The sequence below is a fragment of the Glycine max genome, chromosome 18, assembly GCF_000004515.6.
Source record: "Glycine max cultivar Williams 82 chromosome 18, Glycine_max_v4.0, whole genome shotgun sequence".
Taxonomy (NCBI): Eukaryota; Viridiplantae; Streptophyta; class Magnoliopsida; order Fabales; family Fabaceae; genus Glycine; species Glycine max.
The window spans coordinates 17,474,795-17,488,417 of record NC_038254.2 but is presented as its reverse complement, the minus strand read 5'-3'; the positions used below and the strand labels follow the sequence as shown (position 1 = coordinate 17,488,417).

The 13,623-nt window shown below is 38.6% G+C and overlaps 2 protein-coding genes across 2 annotated transcripts; both read left to right on the top strand.

Moving 5' to 3' along the window:
- Window positions 1–3,486: 3,486 nt before the first annotated feature.
- On the top strand, window positions 3,487–5,341 carry LOC121173932 (berberine bridge enzyme-like 13). Its single transcript, XM_041011782.1, has 5 exons — window positions 3,487–3,629; window positions 3,744–3,840; window positions 3,946–4,130; window positions 4,227–4,331; window positions 4,400–5,341. Exons 1-5 carry the CDS (start codon window positions 3,487–3,489, stop codon window positions 5,250–5,252), a joined length of 1,383 nt encoding a protein of 460 aa, XP_040867716.1. The 3' UTR covers window positions 5,253–5,341.
- A 1,873-nt stretch (window positions 5,342–7,214) lies between these two features.
- Window positions 7,215–13,373, top strand: LOC100816605 (protein BPS1, chloroplastic). The gene is made up of 3 exons (XM_006603227.3): window positions 7,215–7,247; window positions 11,543–11,823; window positions 12,696–13,373. The coding sequence occupies exons 1-3, from the start codon at window positions 7,215–7,217 to the stop codon at window positions 13,342–13,344; spliced, it is 963 nt and encodes a 320-aa protein (XP_006603290.3). The 3' UTR covers window positions 13,345–13,373.
- The last annotated feature ends 250 nt before the right edge of the window (window positions 13,374–13,623 follow it).

Below are 13,623 nucleotides of genomic sequence, written 5' to 3'. Positions count from 1 at the left end.
CGTGCAGGCCATCTTCCACTTCACGTGGCGTTTGACCAGGGATGGAGGGTCGATGACGCCATCAACGCTTCCTGACTGTGTAGCTTCCTGCAGCTTCTTCTTGGTCTTCTCAGCTAGGAGCTTCTGCTCCAAATAGTCATAACCCCCACGAGACGGAACGTGGGGGGCAATGTTCTACATCTGGATGGCCTGGGTCTTTTTGTGCACATCCTGGAAAAAAAAAACAATAATGTTTCAAATTGCTAGAATGAAGTATAACAAGTTAATGTTTTTTGGAAAACAACTTAAATGGCAAGGAACATACCTCCCAAGAAGGGTCTCTGCGAGTCTGGCAAAATTGGGCCCATTTTTCCTTGCTAATGCCGTATTTCTCACAGACAGTGTCCTCCACACCGTCCTAATTGGCTGCAAGGGCCCATTTCCTCGTGAGGTCTGATTTAAACTGCCTCTATCTCTCCCCCACGGTCTGAAGTAACTTCCATTTCATTCTATTGTCAGAAGCCTCTGGGATATCAAATTCCGCCTGACAACATCAAATAAAGTTTATTTGTTACAATAATGTATATTTTGGCTTTTAATTAAACAAAATCAAATAAGAAAAGGAAAATACCTGAATATCCTCCCAAGTCAGGCCCTTCTGAGCAGTAGGGACCTTCTTCCAATTCTCGTAGGTGACGTCCACCTTATCACGTGCCACAATCCCCAAATATGTCCTTAATTTCTTCTTATGGGGGCCGTCAGCCTTGCCGGTAGCAGGATCTACATGGACCACTGGTCTCTCAGCACCAGGTGGTCTAGTAGACAACGATCGTAGACGTGAGGCTTTGCGTGTCCGCTTCACGGCAGACGGCAAAGCCGATGCGTCCGAAGGAGCAAAAGGAGGAGAAGGAGGAGGAGGAGGGGAGGCAGATGGAGAAGCCATGATCCTTTATACAATAACATACAACAACATACAAAATGTTAATTTTGATTACAGACAATTATCAACATCATAGTTCTTTATGTAAGTAATCTGGAATAGTGGGGTTTGGGGGTGGTCATGCTTTATTATTGTAGGTGTGTGTGTGTGTGTGTGTCTTCCTCTGTGTGTGTGTGTGTGTGTGTGTGTGTCTTCCTCTGTGTGTGTGTGTGTGTGTGTGTGTGTGTGTGTGTGTGTGTGTGTGTGTGTGTGTGCTTTCAAAAAAGGATTAATCAAAAGAGGATAAGTCATAAGTGATTTACTTGTGGTTTTTAATTGTGATTCACAATAGGATAAGATGTAATAGTAGTGAAAATGTCTGATAAATGAAAAGTCTGATAAATTCAAGTTGATGATGTGTTGTGATACTTGTGTTTTAAATTTGTTTCAACACATGAAAGAAAATTACTGTGTAGCACAAATAACAATAATCGTAGACAGGGGAAGATTACATAGTGTGCACTGAAAGCTACATTTCCATGGGATTTAAAGGATGTCAAAGTGGGGTCAATGCAAGCAAAGTTTTCTTAGATTTTTGGAATTGTACACAAATCATTCAGAACAGTACTTCAAACTCTCGGGGAAGGAATGACATGAAGACCTTGAATGATGAAGGAATGACAAGAAAACCTTCAAAAATACACTTGTATCTCTTTTCTTCATATGTTCTAGTGCTTCAGCTTCAGAATGCATAAATCAATATGAACTTTCCAGTGATCACCAAAGGCTTCTGCATCAACATTGACACTCTCCACCCTCTTTGGTTTATGCTTTTGTGCTGCATTCCTTGGTTCCTTCTTACAAATCTCAGATTTATTAGAGGTTGCACTAGAACAATCAGCACCAATCTGTGGCTCTTCCTCCTCTACCAGTTCAATATCTTTCCTTTCACCTTTGCTTTTGTAAACTACACTGTAATTTACAAAACAAAAGTTGAAAGGAAATATATTGAGCTGGTAGACGAGGAAGAACCACGGATTGGTGCTGATTGTTATAGTGTAACCTGTAATAAATCTCAGATTTATAACGAGGAATCAGGGAATGCAACACAAAAGCATAAACCAAATAGGGTGGAGAGTGTCAATGCTAATGTAGAAGCCTTTGGTGATCACTGGAAAGTTCAGATTGGTCTATGCATTCTGAAGCTGAAGCACTAGAACATAAGAAAAGAGATATATGCCATCAAAATGTGCCATTGGAGAATAAGACAGGAGATTCAACTGTGCTGAAGATAGGAGATTCGGCTAAAGTTGTGATAAAACAAGACATGAAGGGATGAGAGCATAAATATGGGTTTAACAACAATAAACGTGAGAAGCCAGAGAAGGTAAGGGTGGTGGATGATGAAACTGGCGACAAACATGAGCTGTATGATTGTTCTTACATAGAATTGTACAAGTATTGGGTGTTGGGGTTTCTCTAATCTGATTAACGACTTAAATGTTAATCATAATGTGTCTGTTGTAAAGTCATGCAAATGTGAGTAAAGCGAAATTCATTATCGAAAGGATGCAATTTAACACTAGACATAGCAGTATATGGAAGTCATGTTCCTTCTATGAGATCTAATCTTAGGAATTAAAATCTATGAGAAGCATAAGAGGAGTACTGTGGGGGCTTCTTGGTAAGGTTTTCTCCTTCATAATAGTTTCCACTCCTCACGGAGACCCTAATAACGTGGCCGAGACAGTGGTAAAGAAGGAGAACAAACACTCCTCTTGGCTGATAATTTGCAAACAAAAGTCCCACAGTTATGGAAAATTTCTCAACAACAAAAAATATATTGTTCGAAAAGCATCGATATTCCGCATAAAAGCTGCAGGGGCACGCACATGTAAGAAAGGAGGAACTGAATTTATTTTAGAAAAAGAAATACATGAAAGACATGGGATTCGAAGTAAGGTTTGAGGTGCCTTTTTGCTAAAATTTGCCATTAAATGATCTAGGATGTTCCTAATTATGCTTAGCATACCATGCCTATTTTCTGTTTGCCACTAGAGTGGCTATGGCGTGAATCATGGTGTGGTAATGCTACAAAATACAAGGCAAAAACCATTGATCTGTGCAACAATCCCATGACAAAAGAACCCAAACTGCAGGTATATGTTTTACTACTTTTACTCTCAGCTTATGTTATATACTAGCAATGAACCCCTCACCTTTTTTATTTTCAGGACAATGTTTAATACAATGGGGAAGAATGCTAGATTTTGTGAATGTCAAATATTACAGTTCAGATTGGGTTAACTTGTTGCAAGTTTTCTTTCAACATCAACATAATTTTTGGTGAAACTAATGTGCAGATTAGTGGGTGTTTAATTTTGACTTGCGGCTTCATTTTGAAAAATTTCGCTACCACCAACAATGTATGCGCCAAATTCGTGCCACTTTGGTGTCAAAATATATATAAAGCACAAAGCCAATAAGGAAAATCATAAAGCCAACAAACAAGCCATATATTGAGTCCAAAAATCTCTATATATTGAACAATTTTCCTTTCTAGTGGTCAGTCAGAGGTAGCACACAAAATGTTGTTCATTCAGTTTGTGTATGCTGGAATGGGCTTGCTTTCCAAGGCTGCAATTTCCAAGGGAATGAGCCCTTATGTGTTTGTTGTTTATAGACAAGCCTTTGCATCAGTTGCTCTATCTCCATTTGCTTTCTTTGACAGGTTCTAAAGAGTTTATATTTTACACTTTACACTCATCCCTTGTTAATCCTTTCCATAAGTATGCTTAAAATATTAATTTGTTTGTTAATTTTTTGCAATTCATTGATTTTGCAGCAAGAAATCAGCTCCTTTGTCATGCAATTTGTTGTGCAAATTGTTTCTAGTTTCCCTTGTTGGGTATGATATGTCCCTTTCAAATTACACATGTACAGTGCTCATCATTTGTAATCACAAGATTGAAGGAATGCACATATGCATCTTACTGAATAAGAAATGCAAATTTTTCATGAGCAAACAATACTTTTTTGTTCAACAGATGCAAAACAAGGAAGATGCCCTGCAAACAGAAACTGAGCTGCTCAGTACATTTGATTATGCATGGAACACAAGAAGTAATTGTGTCCGGAGGCCTGATGATATTCTTCAAAAGCTCCATCAAATTGCTTCATGCACTAGAACACTTTCAGATATTGCCAGAGTTGTTCTGCCTTTTACTCAGAAGCAAGTGGGCATCTAAATTAAATCAATCAAGTTAGATGAAGCAGACAATGGCAGTAGCTATAACAATCTCCTATCTAGACTATTCATCTTTAACAGATGTCATCCTAGGTTAGTTCAAGATATCACCGGTGCCATTCAGGAACAAGAGAATGGTAAAATTTGTGGGCATACTGTTACTGCATCTTTTGAAACTACCCTGAGGTGGGCAGAGAAGTAGTTGTTGCAGTAAAAACTGCATTTATAAGGCTTGCAAATTGTCCTTCTTTTAGTAACTGTGACTGTTTCACAGTGACAAAGACCTTAGAACAAGGAGGGAGCAAGCTTCTTCATAGATGGCAGCAAGTGGCTCCACAAATTGATGAGAATCTCTTCATTAGAGTTATCATTCAACCAGGGAATGGCACTGTTCCTGGTAAGAGAACAGTAACAACTTCTTACAATGCTCTCTTTCTTGGTGGTGCTAATAGGCTTCTCCAAGTGATGAAGCATGGTTTTCCTGAGTTAGGTTTGACAAGAAAGGATTGTGTGGAGACTAGTTGGATCAAATCTGTGCTTTATATTGCTGGCTACCCTGATGGAACAACCCCAGAAGTTTTGCTCCAAGGGAAGTCCACAACAAAGGCTTATTTCAAAGCCAAATCAAATTTTGTGAGGGAAGTAATTACAGAAAAGTCCCTCAATGCACTATGGAAAATTTTTCTGCAGGATGATGGCCCTCTAATGATTTGGAATTCCTATGGTGGAAAAATGAGTAGGATTGCAGAATCTGCCTCCCCTTTCCCTCACAGAAAGGGAGTTCTCTACAAGATTCAGCATGTGACTGGATGGCTTGATGGAGAGAAGAGTATGGCAAAGCACACGAACTGGATGAGGAAATTTTATTTCTACATGGCTCCCTATGTTTCTAAGTATCCAAGGGAAACTTATGTGAATTATACAGACTTGGATATAGGGATGAACCAGAAGAATAACACAAGTTTATTGGAGGCTTCGTCATGGGGCTATAGGTATTTCAAGGGTAACTTCAATAGGTTAGTGAAGGTGAAAACTAAAGTTGATCCATCTAATTTCTTTAGGCATGAGCAGAGTATCCCTCTATTGCCAACTGGTAAGAAAGAGTAGAAGGCAAGAAGAGAAGAAGCTAGGTCAAAGGGTTACATGCAGCATTGTATTATGGCTAGAATGCTAGATCAATATGACAACACTATGGTTAAATCTGTTTACAAGTTTGATTATTAGCTAAAGAATAAAGATTCTCATACATATATTTGTGTTCTTTATTTTCTACTTCTATTGATAATTTGAATTATTCACAATTTAGTCCATTTGCCATTAGTCTTTTTTTCATGGGTGTGTACTCGTGGCACTAAGCTGGGAATATAGCATGGGAAATTCTTGAGTTTGGTATTGAATTGACTTCTGATATGATATATCATGTCACTTCTCAAAAATATATTGTGCAGATTAGAGCATTTAAGACCTTGGTGTTTAATTGTTGATATTGAGTGCTGCTCCCAGGCTGTGAACAGTCAGCAAATTTTGGATTTAGGATTTTATGGGTTCTAGAGTAGATTCAAGCAAAAACAAAATAGGGTATAAAATAAACAAATAAATAAATAATTATAGTGTTGTCTGTCAAAGAATCAGATCCAGGCACCTGATCAAGTTGAAGAAAAAAATATTAGTTTTGTAGGAGTAGAAGAAATTAACCTCGGCAAGGCACCTAAGGTTCTTCAGTTGTTGGGTATCACACATAAAAGGTCGTTGTCACACATGTTGGTGACGAGAGACAAAAAAAATTTAGCCCAGAGACAAAAAAAAGTTGTATTCCATTATCAGCCACTCCACATTTTTGGTTTACTAAACAAGTGTAAAGCTTAATTCCAAATTTTTATCTCTTTATTTTCAGTTCCTCATTAACTCAACCAACTATACCTTAATACTTGACCTATTAAACCTTGACAAATTGATCAAAATACTCGAGACATATAATGTGAACAGAAGTAACAGCTGACTAATCCTTGTACCCGTAAATATTAAGTCAAGTAATGTCTTGAACTAGTAGAATCAGCACAGTAATCAAAGTAAACCAAAATAATGAGATTCTTTGATCTTTAGGCTTACACTGTCATGATGCTACTGCTACCTGAATCAGAGACCTATATCTTATTTCTTTTCTTCTTTCTTTTGTTTTTTTTTCCTTTTTTGTCTTGAAAAAGTTATTACACTACTAATCAGTGGAGGCATAGTGATCAAGTTCAATGTAGTAGATTTATCCATATAGTCAAACCCAAGGATGACAAATGTAGCAAAATCTATAAGAAGGGAGCCCCAATCTATCCCTAAGGAGCTCCTGAGCAATGAAAGAAGGGGGGTTGTCCCACATTGTGTGCACAAGTGTGTGCCTCCTTATAAATGTGAGAAATCTTAAATCTTTCTAGTTAGATTAATACAATTTAATGAACGATTATACAAAGGCCAAGGGACGCTTTCTAGATGAGACAAGGTTCGAACTAAAAGAAAAGAATCTATATCCAATTAAAGAGGATGAAATTTCCTTTCCTTAGCCGTTTCAATAGCCAAAATAGCTGCAAAACTTCAGCATAAAAGGCCAACTGAATTGGTGTTCCAGTTGCTATAAATTAATAATAATTAACAACTATATAATGGACTAAATCAGAATTAAATCATATAGAGAGGATTATGGGCAGAGTTCTCTGAAAATGAATAAACACACACTGGAAGGCTTAGAAATTTATCAACTATTTTATTTTATTTTTTTCTAATTTATTTCTCAAATTAAACATAGACTTAGGTTTACATGTTTCATTATGAATTTTAAAATACTTAGAATCTCTCTCCCTCATACACCAGAAGAGTCAATTGAAGTCAAATAAGAACTGGATGGAAGTAGAAGATAACTATTCTATCACCACTCTTATCATTCTACCCAAAATAACACAGAAGATAAAATCAATTTAGATATTTTCATTGATGATAATAACCAAATGAGGGATACATTTATGTTGAGTAAGATTTGTGTTGAGTAACCTGAGTGCAAAAGCAGTGTGGACAGCAAGGTCAATGTCTGCAGCTAACAACAAGATGATTGAGGCAGTAGCTGCTACGTAGAAGGAACAGTATCTGAAGAAGGAAGACTACCTACAACAATTTAAGATGAACTGCCATGAGTTCCATTTTCAAAGCTTTCATCCAATATATGCATGTTTTCAATAATGCAATTAGTAAACCAATGACACAAACCAATGTAGTATTGATTGATTCTAAATAGAAATGTAGTATTGATTTGCTCCATTTTATGGACTCATATTAAATGTCCATTAAATATTAATGAATTTGAATAAAGTGAATGAGTTATGTAAATGAATCTAGCAAAATCAAATATATAAATAGAAAATTACATTAGACGATGTTAATTAATTCTCCTTCATCATAATCATTATGATTAGCATGAACGTCGTCAGCTTCTTCTTCTCCGACAACGTTAGGAGTCATTTGTGCAGTCAAAGGACTAACATAGGTGTCCATGTATGAATCATCATCTTCTACATTGACACCAATTGTTTTGCCCTGCCGAACCACGCACCACCTTTCATCAAAGGGGTCTTGCACGTAAAATACTTGTCTAGCTTGTTCTGCCATGATGAAAGGGTCATTGTGGTAACCAAGTTTGTTTAGGTCTACCAACGTAAATCCTATATCATCGGTGCGCACACTGGTGTTGCTATCAACCCATTTACATTTGAAAACACAAACAGTAAATTTCACATAGTTAAGCTCCCAAATTTCATTAATGAACCCAAAGTAAGGGATGGAAGCTACACATGGATTGGCGTCATTCACACTTGTGAAGTGTTGAGATTCAGCCCTTAGGATGACCCCGCTGTTCTGCATTGTACTTTTTTCATCTTGTGCTTTTGTGTAAAATGAATACTTATTTATGTCGTATCCTTGCCAGGTTATAACATTTCTTTTAGGCCCATCTGCTAGCTTTCTTAATGTTTCTAAAGCATTCTCATCTGCAAAGATTGTATCTTTAAACCAATCATAGAAAGTCTTGTTGTGATTTTTCAACACCCAATTCTTTGACATTTTTGGATTATTCTGTTTGACTAAAGCTTCATGCTTAAGTATGTATGGCAAAGCTTCATTACTGTTGTTCAAGACATACAAGTAAGCTTGTAACAAATGTTCTACACTTGGAGTGATCACATGCAGTCCTCTTGAACCCTTACCACCCACTCTGTCATCATGCTGAGACTCAGGAAGGCCAACAGGTTTAGCCTTCTCAATGTACTCTGAACAAAATTCAATGGCTTCTTCTGCAATGTACCTCTCAACAATAGATGCTTCTGGCCGATAAAGATTCTTTGTATACCCTTTTAAGATCTTCATGTATCGCTCAACCGGGTACATCCACCGTAGATAAACAAGACCACAACATTTGATTTCTCTGACTAGATGCACAATCAAGTGAATCATGATGTCAAAGAAAGAAGGGGGAAAATACATCTCCAACTGGCACAGTATAATTGCGGCCTCATTTTCCAACTCATCAAACTTGACAGGATCAATGACTTTGCTACATATAGCATGGAAGAAAAAGCACAGGCGAGTTATGGCTAACCTGACTTTGTTTGGCAAGATGCCTCGTATAGCCACGACTAACAATTGTTGCATGAGTACGTGACAATCGTGAGACTTTAACCCTACAAGCTTAAGCTCCTTCAACTGCACAAGGCTTTTAATATTTGAAGAGTATCCTTGTGGAACCTTCACCCGACGAAGACACTGACAAAAACTTATCTTCTCCTTTTTGGACAAAGTATGGCAAGCTGGGGGCAAGTAAATTTTCTTCCCATCAGACCTTGGATGCAACTGTGATCGTATGCCCATATCAGCTAGATCTTGACGGGTATTCTAGCCATCCTTCGTCTTGCCTTGAATGTTAAGGAGCGTCCCAATGACACTGTCACAAACATTTTTCTCCACATGCATAACATCAATACAATGTCTAACGTCAAGATCAGACCAGTACGGAAGATCAAAGAAAATGGACCTCTTCTTCAATATGCAACTCTGACTTTTATCCTTCTTTTGGGTCTTTCCAAATACATTATTCAGGTGTTGAACCCGCTGATATACCTGCTCACCAGTCAACGGTATTGGCGCAGTATCATGCTCTTGACATCCATTAAAAGCTTTTTTCAGTCGTCTGTAAGGATGATTGGGTGTTAGAAAGCGGTGATGCCTACTGTAGACTATTTTTCTCCCATGTTTTAGTTGTATGTAGCTTGTGTTTTTTTCGCAGATGGGGCATGCATGATGACCCTTAACACTGTAACCGCTAAGATTCCCATATGCTGGAAAGTCATTAATGGTACAAAAAAGCATTGCACGCATTTCAAACGTCTACTTGCAAAACGCATCAAACACTACAACCCCCTCGTCCCACAACTTTCTCAGATCTTCAACCAACGAACTTAGATAAACATCAATTTCATTTCCTGGCTGTCTTGGGCCCGATATCATCATAGACAACATCATGTATTTTCGCTTCATGCACAACCAAGGAGGCAAATTGTAAATTACTAGCAGAACTGGCCATGAACTGTGTTGCGTGCTTAAGGTGCCATATGGATTCATTGCATCACTGGAGAGGCCAAGTCTAAGATTTCTTGGCTCTTTCCCGAAATCTGGATACAAACCATCAATCTTCTTCCACTTTGAGCAATCAGCCGGATGACAGACCAGTCCATCAGAAATCCTTCCATTTGCATGCCATGTAAGGTCTTTTGCGTCGTCCTCGTTAGCAAAAAGACGCTTAAACCTTGGAATGATTGGAAGATACCACAAAACCTTCGCTGGCGGGCCCTTGTTTGAGTTTTCATCATAACTGCTTTCCTCTTCATCCTTCACTTTGTACCGTGAAATCTCACAGATAGGGCATTTGGACATTTCTTGGAATTCATGCCTGTAGAGTATGCAATCATTGGGGCAAGCATGAATCTTCTGATACTCCATACCCATGGGATACAATATCTTTTTCGCCTTATAGAAAGTTTTAGGCAGCGTGTTGTCCTCTGGAAGCAGATTGTGCACTACCTCAAGCAGTGAGGTGAAACTTTTGTCACTCCACCCATACCTGGCCTTCACATTAACCAGACTTAACACCGCAGACAACAGGGTTAAGGAATTCTTGCACCCCGTATACAAAGGCTTCTTTGAATCACTCTACAATCCTTCATACACAGAGGCATGTGCTTCCTGAAAAGACTCTTGTCCAAGGTCACGAATCATGTCCTCCAAGCGAACTCCCATTTCTACATCAAACGGTTTAGATTGGGACCCACTCTGCATGTCAGTCACTTCACCATGCCATATCCACGTCGTGTAATTCTTCTTGATCCCATCACACAATAGATAGTCCCGTATGTCATCCAGTAGTTGTCGTCTTCCGTTCAAACAATTGATGCAAGGACAATAATATTTTTCTTCTTCATTCGGTCGACCTCTTTCTAAAGCAAATTGCAAGAACTGCTCCACGCCATCCTCATATTCTGGGCTCATGCGACTTTGATTGATCCAACTTTGATCTATCTAAACAATTCCATGCATGAAAATCTCACTTTTTTATTTATAGGTGTGGCCTTATCCCATTTAGGAAGACTGTCGTTTATGTTAGCCTCAAACGTCATGGTTAGCATTATTTTGAACAATTTGACTAAATTTCGGCAGCATTTCGCATTGGTCTCCAAGTACACGACATGACATCGGTGAAATTAATTTCCCGATAATCAAGTATGCACTCAGAGAACAAGTTGAAATGCATTGTACCGAAATTTCATCAAATTATTGAAAATAATAATAACCTTAACGAATGAATCTAACATAAAAATACCAGTCTCCCCAAACTGTCCAAACGGACAATTCAAGACTAAATACAATGACTAATGCAAACTGTCCACAAGAGTCATTGCATTCAGTCTCAAACGGGAATCTAAGGTTCACTAAGCATGAACAACAGTTGTTTATATAGCAAATTACATTGATGACATACAAGAACATACAAAAGGTAAAATTCAATTACAGACAAATATAGACATCAACAGTTGTTTATGTAACTAATTTCAAATTCTGGGTTTCAAGGGTGCTTATGCTTTATTATTGTAGTTGGGTATGTGTGTGTGTGTGTGTGTATCATGAGGATCTGTGTGTATCATGAGGATGTGTGTAGTTGTCATGCTAGTAAAATTTGAGGGCAAACTAGTGATCAATGTTGCTTTGTGTGATTACAGATTATGGAAATCTATCCACTATTGCTTTAAGTCTGAAGGACCATGTTAGTGTGAAGGAGAGGAGGGAACGTTTTCTGTAGGGTTTGGGCTTAGCTGATTCTACAAACCAACTATCTTGTGCCTAAAAGCAAGGATGAAATCCTTACCTTGTCTTCGATGACCTTAGCTATGAAGTCACTTTGTGAAAGTCACAATGACATATGGACCCTTATGACTGCCCTTGAGCTTCCTGTGAGTGATTGGGAGGGCAAATGGATTGATGTGTACTTTGACATAAGTTCAAAGTTGCTAGAAATTTGCAATGGATTTAGCTCTGAGCTTTCACGTCTGAACCAGGGAAACCTTCCACTTAAGTGTGCACTGCACAATTTAGACTATTTTTTATTTGTTTTGCTCAACGAAAATAGATAATATATGTGCGAGAGCCAAAGGTCAGGAAGATGAAGACAATCTCTGGACATTGTGTTTCGGTAATAGACATATTAGTTTTGAAAGCAGCTAAAATTCTCACAAATTTTATCTCTGCTGACAATGGTGCTTCTCATGTCATCAATGCATATATCCACCGAGCTTCTGCATCTTTCAACGAGCTCAAGCAACTCCACAAGGAGCTTGGATCATCTCACTCTCATAAGAAGCACAAAAGGCACAGAACAGAGAATGGTAATGACAGTGGGAAGGTAGTGGGAAATTCTATTCAAAGTGTTGATATTAACAAGGAGCTCAACCCTGGGCATGTGAAATTTGATCAGTTCAAAAGGCAACAAAGTGGTAGTGGGAATGCTGATCAAGATGATGAAAATTTTAGTCAACAACTTGATGGTTTTATTGGGTATGAAACTGAAAATGTGGATGGGGGTGAAATGCATAAGAAAAAGAAAAAGAAGAAGCAGGAAGTTGAGTCCTTGCACGACATAGATAGCACCGTTAAATTTGGAGTGAGGGAAGCTGATGGAAAGCTACCTAATGGATCCCAAAATGAAAGTGAGTCAACCAGAGAACATGGAAATGAAGGCAACATCAACGCAAGGATGGAAGAGGGAAGGAAACAGAAAAGTGGAAAGAAGCACAAAGTAAGTACTAGTAGTTTATCCAGTTATAAGGGTGAGGCTGACAATGGAAAAGATCTAGAACAACAAAAAGAGATGGAAAAAACATCATGCAATGGCTTCGAGGGTGAAAATGGAGGGCTTGGTAGTTCCCAAGATTTACAAATCAAGAAGAAAAAGAATCACAATTTAGACTCTGCCTCTTCAAAGCAGTATCTTCAGGCATGTTCCCTACTTGATGATTGGAGACAGCATGTTAGTTCTAGGAACCCTAGAATTGAGAAATGTAGTTCTATGTTAGATAATCTTGTGGGCTCACTAGATCTTCCTAAGGTTAAAAATTCTACCAAAGGAAAGGTTTTGATGCAAGCAATGTATGGAGTTAAGGTGAAGACTGTATTTATTTGCAGGGTGTTTACTGCAACATTCTCTGGCTCGTCAAAGAAGTTATCAAACTTGAATGTGGCCGACATACATTCATGGGCTCCAGATTTTAGAAGGTTGCAGAATCTTGTAAATGAGGAAAGTAGAGTAAGATTTTCTGGTGGTAAATTTACTGTATTGAATGAGTTGGAAGCGGTTGATGCCTCTGTGAAGATATTATATCCTACTATCCAGGCTGGTGTAGATACCATTGAGATAGAATGGCTTGTGAAGACTGTTGAGGAATTACATGCGGGTGCTGAGAAGCTTTCACAAGGAAATGATCTTTTTGCAAAGGGAGTAGATGGGTTTTTTGAAGCCGTTATGACTAGTCGCGATACTTTGCTCAGCTCTATGAGGTTTGATAAAACTGTAAATGATCATTCCCCAGGCCGTAACAGACACATGCAGGTAGTTCACTAATTATGCAGTAGCCTAACTCTGGTAGGTTTGGGGGGGGGGGGGGTCCTTTTTAAGAATAGAAGGATTTTTGGGCTGGTAATATTTTATGTGTGTGTGGGTTTGTGTGTGTGTGTGTGGGTGTGTGTGTGTGTGGGTGTGTTTTTGTTTGTTTGTTTGTTTGCCCGTGTGCCTGTGTGTGTTTGTGTGGGTTTGTGTGTTTGGGTTTTGTGGGTGTTTATTTGTGTGTGTGTGGGTGGGTGTGTGTAAAATAGGGGGGCCGTGGGTGGGGGGGGGGGGGGC

What these genes read in the sequence shown, in the direction of transcription:
- LOC121173932 (XM_041011782.1), top strand. Translation starts at nt 3,487, where the DNA reads ATGTTGTTCATTCAGTTTGTGTATGCTGGAATGGGCTTGCTTTCCAAG. An exon ending in CCATTTGCTTTCTTTGACAG is followed by an intron (nt 3,630 to 3,743) that starts GTTCTAAAGAGT and finishes TTGATTTTGCAG; the next exon opens with CAAGAAATCAGCTCCTTTGT. An exon ending in GTTCTGCCTTTTACTCAGAA is followed by an intron (nt 4,131 to 4,226) that starts GCAAGTGGGCAT and finishes CATCTTTAACAG; the next exon opens with ATGTCATCCTAGGTTAGTTC.
- LOC100816605 (XM_006603227.3), top strand. Translation starts at nt 7,215, where the DNA reads ATGTCTGCAGCTAACAACAAGATGATTGAGGCA. An exon ending in ACAACAAGATGATTGAGGCA is followed by an intron (nt 7,248 to 11,542) that starts GTAGCTGCTACG and finishes GTTTGGGCTTAG; the next exon opens with CTGATTCTACAAACCAACTA. An exon ending in TGTGCACTGCACAATTTAGA is followed by an intron (nt 11,824 to 12,695) that starts CTATTTTTTATT and finishes CAATTTAGACTC; the next exon opens with TGCCTCTTCAAAGCAGTATC.